General features: G+C 35.8%; 1 protein-coding gene across 1 annotated transcript in view; it reads left to right on the top strand.

Annotated features, from left to right (window-relative positions):
* Positions 1 to 18,090, top strand: part of DEUP1 (deuterosome assembly protein 1) — a gene marked incomplete at both ends in the record, with an annotated part of 99,232 nt that overhangs the window by 64,585 nt on the left and 16,557 nt on the right. Inside the window, 2 exon segments of the mRNA XM_079708319.1 lie at positions 11,087 to 11,110; positions 14,075 to 14,269. Coding sequence (XP_079564445.1) covers positions 11,087 to 11,110; positions 14,075 to 14,269 — 219 coding nt within the window.

The following is an 18,090-nucleotide window of genomic DNA, read 5'->3' as shown; positions in this document are numbered from 1 at the left end:
GACTGACAGATTTGCTGATATTGATCCTCATTTGAATTCCTGGAATAAACCTTCTTGGTCATTGTATTCATTTTCTAGTGCTGTCATAACAAAGTACCACAAACTGGGTGGCTTAAAACAAGAGAAACTGTTGTATAGTTCTGGAAGCTAGAAGTCTAAAATCAAGGTGTCAACAGGGCCATGCTCCCTCTGAAACCTGTGTGGGAGGATTCGTCCTTGCCTGTTTATAGCCTGTAGTGATTTGCCAACAATCTTTGGCAATCCTTGGATTATAGATGCATCACTCCAATGCTTTGTCTTCACATGGCCATCTTCTTTCTGTTTTTTCATATCGTCTTCCCTCTATGCATGTCTTTCCCGGTGTCCACATTTCCCTTTTTTATAGAATACCTGTCATATTGGATTAGAGTCCACCCTAATGACCTCATTTTTTATTTGATTGCCTCAGTAAAGATCCTGTTTACAAGTAAAGTCCCATTCTAAGGCATTAATAATGGTTAGGACTTCAACATATAACAGTCATACTCTAACAGTTTTGATATATTTCTGGATTCTATGTGGTAATATTTTATTTAGAAATTAAGATTTGTGTGTATAAATGACATTTGTATATAATTCTCTTTTTCCTTGCTTGTTATACAATTATGCTGGCTTTATAACATAAATTGGGGGCTTTCCATATTTATGAGCAGTCTAGCATGGTTTAAATAATATTGGAATTACAGTTCTTTAAAGGTTAGAAGGAGTTTAGCTATGAAACTGTCTGGATGTTGAACCAGTGAAGATAAACCATAATGGAAAAGAATATAAAAAAGAATGTATATATATGTAACTGAAGTTTCAGTGAAGTAGATTTTCAATTACCTTTCTGTTCTCTTTCAGGGTACCTGGTATATTCAAATTTCACTTCTTCTTAGGTTGTTTGTGGTCATTTTTATTTTTCTAGGAAATCTTTACCCATTCCAGTATGTTTCCTTGTTACCAAAGGGAGTAATATCCTAAAGTTCTTTGCATCTTTTCTATATTCTGTATTTGTTTCCTTTCTTAATTCTAAGTTTGTATAGTTTAGCTCTCTCTCTTTTTTAAGTCTGGCACACAGAATCATTGCTTATTTTATTAGTATTAAAAGTATTGACTTTGGATTTGTTATTATTTATTCTTCCTAATTTCATTATTACTGTCTTTTATTAATTTCCTCTTCCTGATTTGTTTTGTTGTACTTTGTCTAATATCTTAAGATAAATACTGAATTTCTTAATTTTATATATTTTTCTTTAATTGTAAGGGTTTTAAAAGCTAGATGTGTTCCTCTGGATATAGCTCTTGCTGCATCCCATCAATTTTGCTGTGAAATGTTTCTCTTCAAATGCACTCTGCCAGTCATAGAGTGGGCTTGGTCTCTGAGAACAGGAAGACCAGGAACACCCAAGAGGGCTAATATAACCCAGCCAAGCCCCTCCTAGGTTACGTGGCCCTGCTTGCTCTGAGGGAAGGAAGGAGTCTTCACCAGCTTTCCCTGACAGGAGCCTCACTCACTTGGCTCAGGAGCAAAAGGTTAGAAATAAACATGGTACAGGGGAGATGCAGCAAGATGCCAACTTCCAAGTCTCCCTCACTCCACAAAACAAGAATATTAGAAAATGTATATCCCAAGAGAAGTTAGCACTCAAGTTTTAATGAAGTTAGTCAGTTTCACATTGGTTTCTTAAAGCTTTCTTTTTTTCCCCCTAGCTTTATTAAGGTATAATTGACAAGTAAAATAGTATATATTTAAAGTATACAGTGTGATGATTTGATGTATATATATATTGTGAAATGATTACCACAAATTATTTAACACATCCATCACTTGCATAGTTACCATTTGTGTGTGTGCGTGGTAAGAACACTTAAGATCTACTTTCTTTGCTAATTCTCAGTGTACAATACAGTATTATTAACTATAGTCATTATGCTGTACATTAGATCTCCTGAACTTTTTCACCTTATAAATGAAACTTTGTATTCTTTGATTCAACATCTGTTCATTCCACCCCTGCAACCCCCCACCCAGAGAGCCCCTGGCAACCACCATTCTACTCTCTGCTTCTATCAGTTTGACTTTTTAAAGAAATTCCACATATAAGTGCAATCATACAGCATTTGTTTTTCTCTGTCTGGATTATGTCACTTAGCATAATGTCCTCCAGGTTCACCCATGTTGTCACAAATGGCAGGATTTCCTTCTTTCTATGGCTGAATAATATTCCATTATGTAGAATTTTCTGTATCCATTCATCCATTGATAGACACTTAGGTTGTTTCCATATTTTAGCTATTGTGAACAATGCTGCAATGAACATGGGAGTGCAGATATCTCTTCAAAATACTGATTTCATTTCCTTTAGATATACCCAGATGTGGGATTGCTGGGTCATATGGTAGTTCTATTTTTTATTTTTTCAGGAAACTCTGTACAGTTTTCCATAGTGGCTTCTCCAGTTTATATTCCCATCAGCAGTGTACAAGAGTTCTTTTTGCTCCACATTCTCACTAACACTTGTTATCTTTTGCCATTTTGATACTAGCCATCCTAACAGGTATGAGGTGATATCTCATTGTGGTTTTGATTTGCATTTCCTTGATGATTAGTGATGTTAATAACTTTTTCATGTGTCTGTTGCCATTTATATGTCTTCTTTAGAAAAATGTCTATTCAGGCCCTTTGCCCAATTTTTAATTTTATTTTTCGTATTTTTGCTGTTAAGTTGAATGAGTTTGTTATATATTGTGTAAATTAACCCCTTTTCAGATATATGGTTGGCAAATATTTTCTCCCATTCCATAGGTTGCCTCTTCACTCTGTCAATTGTTTTCTTTGCTGTGCAAGAAGCTTTTTAGTTTGCTGTAGTCCCACTTGTCTATTTTTGCTTTTGTTGCCTGTGCTTTTGTTGTTATATCCAAAGTATCATTGCCAGGGCCCATGTTAAATAGCTATTTCCCTTGTGTTTTCTTCTAGGAGTTTTACAGTTTCAGGTCTTATATTTAAGTCTTTAATCTATTTTGAGTTAGTTTTTTGTGAGTAGTCTACGATAGAGGTCTAGTTTCATTTGTTTGCTTGTGAACATCTAGTTTTCCCAACAACACTTATTGAAAAGACCATCCTTTCCCCATTGTGTGTTCTTGGTGCCCTTGTCAATGATTAGTTGACTGTACATGTGTGGATTTATTTCTGGGTTCTCTATTTTGTTCTGTATTTATCACACACCACAATCACCATAGAATGTTTTTATTCATTCTATAAATACTTATTGAATGTCTGCTATGTGTCAGACAGTATGTTAGGATTGTAAGTCAGACTAGATCCTTGAATTCATGGAGCTTAATATTAGTGGAAGGAGACATACATTAGTGGATACAGACAATTAACTAGATAGTTATGCTAAAGAGTGATAGGAAATTGCAGAGTGCAGGGGGCTGTATAGGGGTTACCTAACCTGGTGCCACCAGGGAAGCCCCAGTCATAGACTTCTTGAGGGAATAAGTGGACTATGTTTTATAGTTTTTCTTCATACAGAGTTTGGTATAGTGTAGGGCTCAGTGAATACTTGTGGATTTATGGGACTCACCTGTAGTCTAAGAAGCATGAATAAGTTATCATGAAAATCATTTCTAATATCATCAAAAAGATCACTGAAGCCTTGTCTTATCTCACTTTCTGGATGATCTCAATCCCAATAATCGTTGACATTCATTGATTCAGAAAACATTTGAGTTCCTACTTGGTGCAACATAATTTAACACATAATTATACCATATCTATATTATTTACTATTTTTTCATACACGTTACTTTAGCCTACTCAATTTTATTGTATTTTCCATAAAGGCAGAGTCACTTTTTGATATTTGATTACCTCTGGAGCACTTAGCACATATATATATATATATATATATATATATATATATATATATATATATATATATATACACACACACATATATAATATATATGTCTAAAGATTTGTTAATGGGTTATCACAAAATGGAATGCCATTGATGTATAGCCTTCAATGTGATCTTATTAAAATAGCATTTAATCATATATATTTTATGTAAGATTTTACTTCATATAGGAAGGTTATTTTAATTGAAATGTACTTGACATAAAATATGTTGGTTTCAGGTGTGCCTCATAGTGATTTAGCATTTGCATATATTATGAAATGATCACAATAGTCTAGTAACCATATGTCCCATATAAAGTTATTTCAGTATTATTGACCATATTCCATATGCTGTTTAGTACATCCCATTGCTTATTTATTTTATACCTGGAGGTTTGTACCTCTTTTTTTTTTTTTTTTTTTTTTTTGTGGTACGCGGGCCTCTCACTGTTGTGGCCTCTCCCGTTGCGGAGCACAGGCTCCGGACACGCAGGCTCAGCGGCCATGGCTCACGGGCCCAGCCGCTCTGCGGCATGTGGGATCCTCCCGGACCGGGGCACGAACCCGTGTCCCCTGCATCGGCAGGCAGAGTCTCAACCACTGCGCCACCAGGGAAGCCCAGGTTTGTACCTCTTAATCCCCTTCACTCATTTCACCCATCCACTCTTACGCCCTCCCCTCTGGCAACCATCAATTTGTTCTGTGTATCCTTGAGTCTGTTTTGTTTTGTTTTTTAGATTCCACGTATAAGTGAGATTATATGGTATTTGTCCTTCTCAGTCTGACTTATTTCACTTAGCATAATAGCCTCTAGATCCATCCACTAGATCCACTTGTTGTCCCAAATAGCAAGATTTCATTTTTTTAAAATTATGGCTGAATAATATTCCATTGTATATATACACCACATCTTCTTTATCCATTTGTCTGTTGATGGACATTTAGGTTGTTTCCATATCTTAGCTATTGAGTTAGTGTTTTTGTTTTCTTTAGGTAAATACGCAGATGTGAAATTGCTGGATCATATGACAGTTCTGTTTTTAATTTTTTGAGGAACCTCCATATTTTTTTCCTTAGAGGCTGTACCAATTTATATTCCCACCAGTAGTGCACGAACATTGCTTTTCTCCACATCCTCACCAACACTTGTTATTTTCTGTCTTTTTTATGATAGCCTTTCTAACGGGTGTTAACAGATGATCACATTGTGGTTTTGATTTGCATTTCCTTGATGATTAGTGACGTTGAGCATCTTTTCATGTCTTTTAGTCATCTGTATGTCTATTGACATCCACATTTTTTAATCAGTTTTTTTTTTATGTTGAGTTGTATCAGTTCTTTATATATTTTGGATATTAACCCCTTATCAGATGTATCATTTACAAATATCTTCTCCCACTTGTCAAGCTGCCTTTTCATTTTGTTTATAGTTTCTTTCCCTGTGCAAAAGCTTTTTAGTTTGATGTAAGCACGCTTGTTTATTTTTGCTTTTGTTTCCCTTGCCTGAGGAGACAGATCCAAAAACTATATTACTAAGACCAGTGTAAACGAGTATACTGCCTATGTTTCCTTCTAGGAGTTCTTTGATTTTAGGTCTTACATTTAAATCTTTAATACATTCTGTGTTTATTTTGTGCATGGTGTGAGAGTAGTCCAGTTTGATTCTTTTGCATGTAGCTGTCCAGTTTTCCCAACACCATTTATTGAAGAGTGGTCTTTTTCCCATTGTATATTCTTGCCTCCTTTGTTGTAGATTAATGACCATATAAGTGTGGATTTATTTCTGGGCTCTCTGGTCTGTTCTATTGATCAATGTACTATTTTTGTGCCAGTGCCATACTATTTTGATTACAGTAGCTTTGTAGTATAGTCTAAAGTCAGGGAGCATGATATATCCAGCTTTGTTCTCCATTCTCAAGATTTTTTTTGGTTATTCAAGGTCTTTTGCATTTCTAAACAAATTTTAGAATTATTTCTGCTAGTGCTGTGAAAAATACGGTTGGTATTTTGAAAGGGATTGCATTGAATCTGTAGATTGCCTTGGGGAATAGGGTCATTTTAACAATATTAATTCTTCCAACTTTTGAGCACAGTATATCTTTCCATTTGTTTCAGTCATCTTCAATTTCTTTCATCAGTGTCTTATAGTTTTCCAGGTATAGGTCTTTCACCTCCTTAGGTCAATTTATTCCTAGGTATTTTATTTTTTTAATGTGATTATAAATGGGAATGTTTTCTTAATTTCTCTTTCTGATAGTTCATTATTAGTGTATAGGAATGCAAAGGATTTCTGTATATTAATTTTGTATCCTGAAACTTATTGAATTCATTTATTACATCTAATAGTTTTTTGGTGGCATCTTGAGGGTTTTCTATATATCATTTCGTGTCATCTACAAACAGTGACAGTTTTACTTCTTCCTTTCCAATTTTAAATCCTTTTATTTGTTTTTCTTGTCTCATTACTGTGGCTAGGACTTCCAGTACTATGTTAAATAAGTGGCAAGAGTGGGTATCCTTGTCTTGGTACTGATCTTAGAGGAATTGCTTTCAGCTTTTCACTGTTGAGTATGATGTTAACTGTGGGTTTGTCATATATGGCCTCTATTATGTTGAGGTATGTTCCCTCTATGCCCTCTTTCTGGAGAGCTTTTATCATAAATGGATGTTGAATTTTGTCAAAAGCTTTATCTGTATCTATTGTGATGATCACATGACTTTTATTCTTCAGTTTGTTACTGTGGTGTATCAAATTGATTGATTTGCAGACATTGAACCATCCATGCATCTCTGGGATAAATCCCACTTGATCATGGTGTATGATCTTTTTAAAGCGTTGTTGAGCTAGATTTGCTGGTATTTTGTTGAGGACTTTTGCATCTATGTTCAGCAGTGATATTGGCCTGTGGGGTGTGTGTGTGTGTGTGTGTGTGTGTGTGGTGTCTTTGTTTGGTTTCAGCATCAATCTGATGCTGGCCTCACAGAATGAGTTCAGAAGCATTCCTTCCCCCTCAATATTTTGGAATAATTTGAAAATAATCAGCATTAACTCTTCTTTAAATGTTTGGTAGAATTAACCTATGAAGTTGTCTGATCCTTAACTTTTATTTGTTGGGAGTTTTTTGATTACTGATTCAATTTCATGACTGGTAATGTCTGTTCATATTTTCTACTTCTTGATTCAGTTTTGGAAGATTGTACATTTCTAAAAGGTTATCCATTTCCTCTCGGTTGTCCATTTTATTGGTGTATAATTGTTCATAATAATCTTTTATGATCCTTGGTATTTCTGTGGTGTCAGTTGTAATTTCTCCATTTTCATTTCTGATTTTATTTATTTGGGCCGTATTTCTTTTTTTTCTTTATGAGTCTGGCTAAAGGTTTATCAATTTTTTATCTTTTAAAAGGAGCAGCTCTTAGTGCCATTAATTTTTTCTATTATTTAGCTTCTAATTCATCTATTTATGCTCTGATCTTATGATTTCTTTCCTTCTGCTAAGTGTGGGTTTTGTTTATTCTTCTTTTTCTAGTTTCTTTAGGTGCAAGGTTAGATTGTTTGAGATTTTTATTGTTTCCTGAGGTAGGCTGGTATCACTATAAACTTCTCTCTTGGAACTGCTTTTGCTTTATTCCCATAGATTTCGAATTGTGTTTCCATTTTCACTTGTCTCCAGATATTTGTATTTTCTCTTTATTTCTTCAGTGACCAATTTGTTGTTTAATAGCATTTTTTTTCTTACAACTTTCCGTTTAGTTATTTCTAGTCTTATAGTATTGTAGTCGAAAAAGATGCTTGATATAATTTCAATTTTCTTAAATGTATTGAGACTTGTTTCTGGCCTAGCATGTGATCTATTCTAGAGAATTTTCCATGTGCACTTGAAAAGAATGTGTATTCTGCTGGTTTTGGATGAAATGTTTTGTATGTATCTATTAACTCTAACTGTTCTAGTGTGTCATTTATGGGCAGTATTTCCTTATTGATTTTCTGTCGGGATAATGAGTCCATTGATGTAAGTAGGTTGTTATAGTCCCCTACTATTATTGTATTACTTTCACTTTCTCCTTTTATGTTTGTTAATATTTGCTTATGTATTTAGGTGCTCCCATGTTGGGTGCATATATATTTACAATTATTATATCTTTTTCTTGAATTGATCCCTTTATCATTATGCTATGTCCTTCTTTGTCTTGTTATAGTCTTCATTTTAAAGTCTATTTTGTCTGGTAGGAGTATTGCTACCCCAACTTTCTTTTCATTTCCATTTGCATAGAATACCTTTTTCCATCCCCTCATTTTCAGTCTGTGTGTGTCTTTAGATCTAAGTGTGTCTCTTGTAGGCAGCATATATATGGGTCTTGTTTTTTAATCTGTTCAGCCACTCTGTGTCTTTTGATTGGAGTGTTTAGGCCACTTATATTTAAAGTAATTATTAATAAGTATGTGCTTACTGCCATCTTGTTCATTGTTTTCATAGTTCTTTTTTGTTCTTTTCTTCTTCTTTTGCTTTTTTCCTTGTGATTTGATGACTATGTTTATGATGATTTCTTAAGTTTAGATGCATTTTGACAACTCTACATTTTTACTCCCCACTCACGTTTAATGTTTTTGAGGTCATGTTTTATATCTCTTTGTTTTGTGTATTCCTTAACTATTTATTATAGATATAGATGATTTTAATACTTTTGTCTTTTAACCTTCTTCTAGCTTTACTACCTTCTGTATGTTTGCCTTTACCAATGAGAGTTTTTCCTTTCCTAATTTTCATATTTCCAGTAGTGACCTTTTCTTTTCTGCTTAAGGAAGTCCCTGTAACATTTCCTGTAAAGCCGGTTTAGTGGTGCTGAACACTTATAGCTTTTGCTAAAAGCTTTGTCTCTCCTTCAAATCTTAATAATAGCCTTACTGGGTAGAGTATTCTTGGTTGTAGGTTTTTCCCTTTCGTCACTTTAAACATATCATGCCATCCTCTGCTGAGCTGCAGTTTCTGCTGAAAAGTCAGCTGACAGTCTTTCAGAGTTCCCTTGTATGTAACTAGTTGCTTTCCCTTACTGCTTTTAAGATTCTCTTTACCTTAATTTTTTTCCATTTTAATTAAAATGTGTCTTGGTGTGGGCCTTTTTGGGTTCGTCTTATTTGGGACTCTCTATGCTTCCTGTACCTGGATGTCTGTTTCCTTCCCCAGGTTAGGGGGATTTACAGCTATTATTTCCTGCAGTAAGTTCTCTGCTCCTTTCCCTCTCCCTTCTCCTTCTGCAACCCCTATAATGTGAATATTAGTATCCTTGATGTTGTCCCAAAGGTATCTTAAACTGTCCTCATTTTTTTAAATTATTTTTTCTTTTTTCTGTTCAGGTTGGGTGATTTCCCCTACTGTCTTCCAGTTCACTGGTCCATTCCTCTCTATCATCTAATCTGTTGATCCCTTCTAGTGTATTTTTTCAGTTATTGTATTCTTCAGCTCTTTTTGGTTCTTCTTTGTATTTTCTAACTCTTTGCTAAACTTATCACTGTGTTCATCCATTCTTCTCCTGAGCTCATTGAGCATCTTTAAAATCATTGCCTTGAACTCTTTATTGGGTAGATTGCTTATCTCCCTTCACCTACCTCTTCTACATATGGAATATATATCTCTCTCACCTCATTTTGCCTAATTTTCTGTTTTTATTTCTTCATAGTAGGTAGGTTGATTATGATTCCTGATTTTGGAGAAGTGGCCTTATGTAGGAGATGTCCTATGGGACCCAGCAGAACACTCCCCTCTATTCACCAGAGTTGTGTGCTCTTGGGATGCCTCATATGTGGGCTGTATGAACCCTTCTCTTGTGGCATGGCCAACTAATGTGGGCACACTGGTTGGCAGGGCTGGGCCCTTGTGAGGGTGGCTGCCAGGCTCTGCCTCATGTGGTGGATGCTGGCCCACAGGTGGGTGGGGTTGGGCCCCAGCATAGCTGACCATGCTGGGGCCTGAGGCTGGTTCCAGACTTCTGATAGGTGGGGCCATGCCCTGGCACAGCTGGATGTGCAGCTCATGAAGTCCTGGGACTGGTGCCATCCAGCTGGTGGGCAGGTAACCCCTGGCACTAAGAGGCTAGAGGGAGGTCTCCAAAATGGCACTTGCCAGTGCTGGTGTCCATGTGGTAGAACGAGCTCCCAAGAATAGCTGCCACCTGTATCATCATCCCCAGGGGAGTCCTATTTGCCTCCTGCCTCTCCAGGAGGCTCTCCAAGATTAGCAAGTTTATCTGATCCCAGATCCTTTCAAACTCTGCCTCTGTGCTGAGACTTGGAGCATGAGAAGTTTTGTGTGTTTTCTTGAAGAGCAGAGTCTCTGTTCCCTACAGCCCTCTGGCTTAACATAAGTCCTGCTGGTGTTCAAAGCCAGACATCCTAGGGGCTCATTTTCCTGGTACAGGACCCCCAGTCTGGGGAGCCTGATGTGGGGCTCAGATCCCTTGCTCCTTGGGGAGGACCTCTGCAATTATGATATTCTTCCAGTTTGAAAGTTGCTGATCCAAGAATGTGGGTCCTGACTATACCGTGTCTCCACCCCTTCTACCCGTCTCATTGTGGTTCTTTCTTTATAACTTTAGTCATGGAAAATCTTCTCTGCTAGTCTTCAGGTTGTTCTCATAGGTAGTTGCTCTATAAGTAGTTGTAATTTTGGTGTGCCCCTGGGACAAGGTGAGTTCAGGGTCTTCCTACTATGCCATCTTGAACACATTCCCCTCATAGGAAGTTGACTTTATAATTGCTCTCCATTTTTTATATATGAAGATTTGGAATTGACTTTGATAATTGAAATAGTCACGCCACTGCCTGAAGAGAAAAATCTTGTGTGTATTGAATAATAAAAAAGAATTCAGTATGACTCTTGGCTCTTTAAGCCTTTAAAATCTATTGTCACCTATTTAGCACTTATCTGTTTAAAGATTTAATAAAGAAAACTCATATCTGTTATATGTTAAAATCCCATAATTAGATAGTTAATTTGCTCTGAAATAACTAAAATTAATAAGTAAACATACAATTAAATAATTTGTGTTGAAACTTTACCTCGGGCAGTAAGAAACATAATATTTACATCATTATCTTTAGATCTTCTAAAATATGTAGTATTTGTATAATATTAAAATAACAATTATTTTTTTCCTTCCTAGATAAGTGGAATTGCTGATATAAAGGTAGGTCATTTCTGAATAACTAGAGCTTTGAGAACTTTTCTGCTTAATTAATTGTGAAACTCCCTGATTATTTACACTTAGGGGAAAAAAAGGTTGAAAAGTGACACCCACCCAGTGGTAAGACCTACCCAGGTAGGAACAGCAGCCCTGCACTCAGTTCTTACCTACTGCATACCTGGGGCTGTGACCACCCCATTTTCCTCTGGAGAATTTACTGTAGGGACTATCCACCTGGTATGTAAGTTTTCCTCCAGTCTCAGTGAGACACTTAGAATAGGAACAGTACTAGCAAGTGGTTTTTTTGTGCAAAAACTTGACTGTATGGAGAAAAGTGAGGGGTTTGTCTTTATTCTGCTCCTGGGTAAATTGCAAAGAATCAATTTTATCATGATAGTTTTTTTGTGATTCCATATCTATTTAGACCTATATTTGTATTTGTTAAATTTTCTTTTATTTAATGAAGGTGTAATCAAGTTAGATTTAATCAGAACTCAGAATTTATGGTAATTTTTAAGACTAATTTGCCTTTCACTATCCATAAAGTTTGCTAAATAAAATAACAGCATAAAAAATTAGTACCCTCATAAGCATCTAAAACATCCATTTATATACTAAAAATTAATATAGTAACCTTAAATTAACATGATTAAAGCCAGTCCTTCTGTAGAAGTACTTTGTTAGCCTAATTACTATTGTAGAATACACATGAATTTAAGAGAAAAAGTGCACATACAAAGTACTATCATTCAGACAGTTCAGCAACTCAACTGGCCTCGAGCCAGTGAGTTCAAGTAAACAGGCACCAGCAGGTTTTTCCATTTCAAGAAAAAAGGTCGATTAAAACTATGAAACCCTAAAATTTAGAGGGAAAAAACAAGAAATTGAGATAATGGGCCTGTAAAAGAAACCATCAGCAGTACAGAGGTAAAGTTTAATCAATGCATGATAACCATCTAGTGGAGGATATATTTCTGAAATCCCTAGAAAAGTATTTAGGAAAAAAATAAAATGAGAGAGCCCCAAAATGTTGTCCAGGAAACTGGAAAACGCTTTTAAATACAAATCGTGTAAATACATTACCTGTGTAATTCTCTCAGGTCATGCTCACAACACATTTAATTTTGGTACATTTAGAAAATTCTGGGTTTTTAAAAAAATCATTACTATCATCCTTAATGACTTTAAACCAACACTGGGCCAAAGAGTCACAGATGAAATCTAATTTTATAGAAAATTTTTGAATAAAATTATAACAGAGCAGCAGACCATCAAGAGTTATATATTTTGACTAGTAGATGTCTTTTTAGGAGTCAAATTTTGAATCTTTTCCAAGATCTTTTTCAAACATATCTGTACATATGAGTATTCTCCTTATGAGTGCAAATTTTATAAGATCTGCCTCCTTTATGTTTATCACAAATCTGCTCTAATTTTAGAATAAACAATCCTTTCTCTTTTAAAGCAGATTATAGATTACTCTTTTATATGCACCAGTGTATCTCAAATGAGCAAAGTTGAGATATACTAAAGGCAAGGGCCTAACAAGCAGAGAAATACATTGAATGGCCCTTCTTTCCCAAAGGGCATCTTGGTCAATAGACATATAAATATATAACCCTTGCTGTACTGTTTTGAGGACACTTGATCTCCTGGGGCATTTTTTTTTTTATTCAAAAGTAAGATCTTTCTAAAATTCATAAACTTCTATAATACATTAGGCAGTAAACAAAAATTTTAATAAACAGACTTTGCCTGTGAAGCAAAAAATAAAACAAATAGGTAAACATTTTAAATGACTAATATATATTTCTATACCTATCAATGTTGATACTAATATGATAGTATATGAATAATTTTAAATGTGCAATTAGTCAAAAATTTTTGAATGACTTTAATGGCATGGCAGCTCATATGAAATGGCACTCAAAGCCTTAAATTTAGAAACTTAAAAATGAAAGTTCTAAGCCATAATCAACTATAGTCTTATGAGGTTTTAAACATAGACATTTGTAGCTTCAAAAGATACTTTACTCATGTTATGCTTTTTGTGCTAAAATATTATCCTTCTGAAAGCAGAGAGCTATTGTTTAATCAGCAACTACATAATTCATGGGTATTCGAATCATAACACTATAAAGGACTACATGGGGTCATTTAAAACATTTTCATGCGTTTTCATGTGAGTATATATCCTGTTTTTTAAAATTTTGTGAGAAAAATGTTTAGACTCTCCCTAAGAAACTTCTTACAGCATTTAATTAAAACAGCATCAGGAATCTTTCTTCTTGCTCTAAACCTCTCATTTTGTGATTTAAATATGCTGCTTATTCTTTTATGAAGATATTAAAATTGGGTTGCCCATACCAGAGAGTAAAACTTTATCATGAAGCTACATTGGTCAAGACTGTGTGGTATTGGCATGGTCTCAACCAGGATCTAATGATCTTGGTATAGAATGGTCCAAAATCATATCCCAGTCTACATGGATTTAGTATATAATTTGTTGCATCACCCAACAGTGGGGAATTGATGTGTGATTTTCCATAATGACATGTATTGTTTTAATCAGAAAAAAATCTTTTAAAATTGAAAGTTATGTCAATTCTGGCTCCATTATTAATCAGCACTAGAAGGCATACCCTATAAACACAAAAACTCCTTTATCTAGCCAATTTCCTCTAACTGCAGAGAACAGTAATGCATGGAGTGAGCCTTTTCTGTACTGGAGCGTGGGCAGTAGTGTGTGCACCCCTTTTACTGCGATGTGTTCAGTGGCAGCTGTCCCTGAGGACCTGTGTTGTGAGAAGGCGAGGGTGAGAAGAGGCATTTAGGAGGCACACAGGAGTAGAGCTACATCACTTGACTCTAATTAAAGGGTCTTTCCAACGTGTGTCCAAATGCACAGAAAACATGCGTCACTTGTAAGTAACAATTTTTTCAATGATAGTTTATTTTATTCTCTAGAGTATGGACTTCACTAACAGCGAACATGCAAGGCATACATCTACTAACATACTGGAATATGAGAATGAAAGGCTCCGAAATGACCTTGCAGAACTTCATGCCAGTGGAAAATCAGCATGGGCTAACCAAAATACCTACGAAGAAACAGGAAGGTATGCCTATCAGAGCCAAAAAAATAAGGGAAAAAATGAAGATTGGTATGCTGACACCATTACATAAGGACATAACTGTACAGACATTTAAGTGACATTTATTTTTAAACAATTCAAATTATAATTTTATATACTTTCTCTTCAGTTTTTTAACATTTATTTTATGGTGATAATTCAATAGTCTAGATATACCATTTTTTATATGAAATTCTGTGTTGCCAATAGCTTTCAAAGTATAACAGTGAAATGGGTAGAGTGTTAAAATGAGTTTTCGTCACTTCAGACCCTTCTTAGAACCTGATGTGGCATACAAAATATACAAATAAGTAATCTTATTTTTTACGTCAAAATATAGGAAGATACCACGTCTGACTTAACTTCAAATATATATACACTTTATATTGACACTCCAGCAGTGGTGAAAAACTGTGGTCATTTCATAGGAAAGAATCTATGAATGTGTAAGAGAGGTCCTTTCTGTGTGAAAAGAAGAGTGTGGAAAATCAATATCTGCTGCCTCATTATCCCCAGGCTCTTTAAAATGTCTTAGTTTAAAATTTAAGTAAATACATCAGCCACAAAATTGGCTAATTTCTTCAACTTCAGTAAAGTATTTATGGAGTCAGAACTATCTCTGGAGTTCTTTCACCATTTTCCCATACTTGGAAAATGCTCAGCAAGACAAACAAGTTTCTTTTCTATAGGATTTCTCAAAGCCATTAATATTGCTAATTACATTGTGAGTTTCCAGGAACAGGTATGATGTGCAACATTCCCCAAACTTATTTGATTTATTAACATTCCATGGTGCTGAGAAACAGTAAATTAATAAGTCCAGACCCAACTTCAATACAACTTTTGCTTTGAAGCTCATAATACTTAGCATGAAAACTTTACATACTGTTTTCATAAAATATAAATAATATTTGCAACTTTGGGAAATTCACTTAACCTTTGTTTTCCCGTCTGACAAATACAGATAATAGTTATAGGGGTTTTCTGAGGACTATAGGAGAAAACATAGTTCCATGTAAAATATATAGTCCCCTAAATGTTAGCCATTATTACTGATGTTATTATAACTAACAAAATTGTTAGTATTTATAATAATGTTAATACTGCTCCAACAACTCACAGTACCTAAAAAGTATATTTTGGTGGATAAACAAATGGCTGAATCTGACATTTCCTCAAAAGATAGTCCTGTTGGGGAGGAGTGATACCAGGCTCGACTTTGTAACTAAGGGGTCCAGTTCTACAGGTAGATAAATCCATAAGTCCAGGGGCTGTACTAAAAATGTCTGCTCAGCATTCTTGTGGATGTAGTACAGTTCTCTCCCACTTTCACCTCCCCAGCCCTGTATGTATTAGAGGGATATATTCTAACCTGATGTAAGAAACAGAAAGCATTCAGAAGTGCTAAAGTAATAACCCCTCTTCAGGTGGCTAGGGAAGGGAATGAGGGAAGACTGGCTGCTACCCAAAAAAAAGCAGTGTGTGGGGTGCTGTGATGGGGTGGAAGCAGCAGCACAAAAGCAGTGTGGGGAGGATGAAAGCCGGCACTGCGCCACACCAGGGGCCAGTTCTCTGGTGCATGTGCCCACGTTGACCGACCAGTAAAACTGAAAATCTGTCCAAAGTGGCCTAATCTTGATTTGAGGGTAAGAATGTATTTTCTAATATAGAATGAACGCTTTACAAAGTGCTTCCCTACTCTATGGATTCATTTCTCCATGGGTCAACTCACCACCCCATGTGTATAGTTTCTCATTGTAGGAGAAAGCAGGCCCCTGTGTTACAAAGGGTCTTCCAGTGTATCTTAGTCATTGGTCTGTGTTGAGCGCCCATTAGATGCACAACACTGTTTCCTATTCTTGCTTGTTGGGAATAACTTTGAAAGCCTTGGATGAAAGGTGTTGTTATTTAAACAAAAAGACAGCTACTCTGCTTTTTACTATTTTTAAAGAGTGTTTTTATTGTTTGGATTGCTCCCTTTTCTCTTTGCCAGGCAGTAGGGAATGTGTTAAACATGCCTAATGAAAACAAGACAGTAGGGGACACAGAGAGCAGCATAAGAGGTAAAATGCTCAGCAGGAGACTATCTTAATAAGCAGTTTGGGCGACTATTCCTGCTGCAAAGCCTTGTGTCCTGCCAGTCTGATTTGTTGAAAGTTTCATTAAGTTTGTTTTAATGGCTTGTCTGATTTCCGTGTTCTCCAGTGACCTGATTTTTTTTAAAAGAAACAACATTTCAAATGTTCTGAATAAATTATTACCATGTAAAACCCACTATGGGGAAAGAGTTGTTGAGAGGCAAGGACACTGTGAACTCACCAGTGGAGAACTGTAAAGCACATATCTATTAATTTTAGTAAGTGAAAAAGGCAATGTGCTTTCCTTCCCTCACAGCACGGCTCAGTGAAGTCAAATAGTGAAAGCTCTATGTATTGATTAGGCAGAAAATAATTTTAAAAAATACATAGTCATATTTACATATCAATGGCTAATGCAATAAGGTCATATTAAGCTATTTTAGAAAGGAAAAAGCTTTTAGGTAAAGGTATATAAAAATAACGTTCCACAAAATTTTTAAGTCTGCAGTCTAATTTTGAGCCACTTCTTGCTTTTACCTGAGGAAGATTTGTATACTGTATTATTAAAATAATCTTTTAGCCACTTGGAGGTAACTCAGTTTTTGTTGTTGTTTTTCACTCCTGTTAGAAGTGATAAGAAAATTTTCATGCTCATCCACTTAAAATGTGAAGAATTTTAGGATATTCCAGAGGATTTACTTTCCAATAAGAAAGTTATTCAGCACTTTAAAAAAATTAATGAATGAGATGAAATTGAATTTGGTGAGGATGTATTAAATGTTTTTAAAGTTTTTAAAAGTTAGAGTTTTGAAGTTTAAGGATCATTTACATTCTCACTTAGAGTAGTGGTATCCAGAGCTATTAATATACAACTAATTTTAATGGCAAATCAGTTTTATAATAAATGGAGTTTTATCTCTATATACAATTCACACTTAAAACTGAATATACGGCTTTAAAAATTATATCCTGTACCAGAAATATCTTGGTAATCACAAGCAAATCTAGTCAATAAATTAAAAGTTTCTAATACTAAAAAACCACAAAGTCAGGTTTGTCTTAATCACTCTACAAAATCCCTTGTCAAGGAATGAATAGCTGGTTAGAAGCAAAAAAGTAAGTTGAGTAAGTTTTGGCACCATGGTGTTGCTTAATCAGGAGAAAAACACAGCAGGTGAAAGAGTTCTAGGCCAGGAAATAATGAGTAGTTCATAGAATAAGGGAGCGTTATGTGGAGTGTTAGAAGGCGAGGCTGGAAGCAGGTAAATTAGCATAGTTTGTGCAGGGATCCTGTTCCATGCTGAGGACATTATGGGACAGCCCAGGGAGGGTTATAAAATTAATGGAGGGCCAGGATTGGATGTAGTCGGACAACTCTGTAAACTGTGCAGAGTTGACTGAGGTCTCAAGTCGACTCAAGTTGGGTAGAGTTCTGCTCCCCAACAAAGCAGTCAGGTCCTGCACTCCTGGCAAAGTAGGCAGAGGCCTTAGAATGGGGCCTTTGGGAAAGCTAATTGAACAGACGGGCTTGTGAGAGTGTATTAAAAGCTTTCTGAAATAATTTTTTTGTGTGTGTGTGGTACGCGGGCCTCTCACTGTTGTGGCCTCTCCCGCTGTGGAGCACAGGCTCTGGACGTGCAGGCTCAGCGGCCATGGCTCACGGGCCCAGCCGCTCTGCGGCATGTGGGATCTTCCCAGGCCGGGGCACGAATCCGTGTCCCCTGCATCAGCAAGCGGACTCTCAACCACTGTGCCACCAAGGAAGCCCTGA

Source organism: Hyperoodon ampullatus (genome assembly GCF_949752795.1).
Source record: "Hyperoodon ampullatus genome assembly, chromosome: 7".
In the NCBI taxonomy this organism is placed as follows: Eukaryota; Metazoa; Chordata; class Mammalia; order Artiodactyla; family Ziphiidae; genus Hyperoodon; species Hyperoodon ampullatus.
This window is presented reverse-complemented; position numbering and strand designations above follow the sequence as displayed.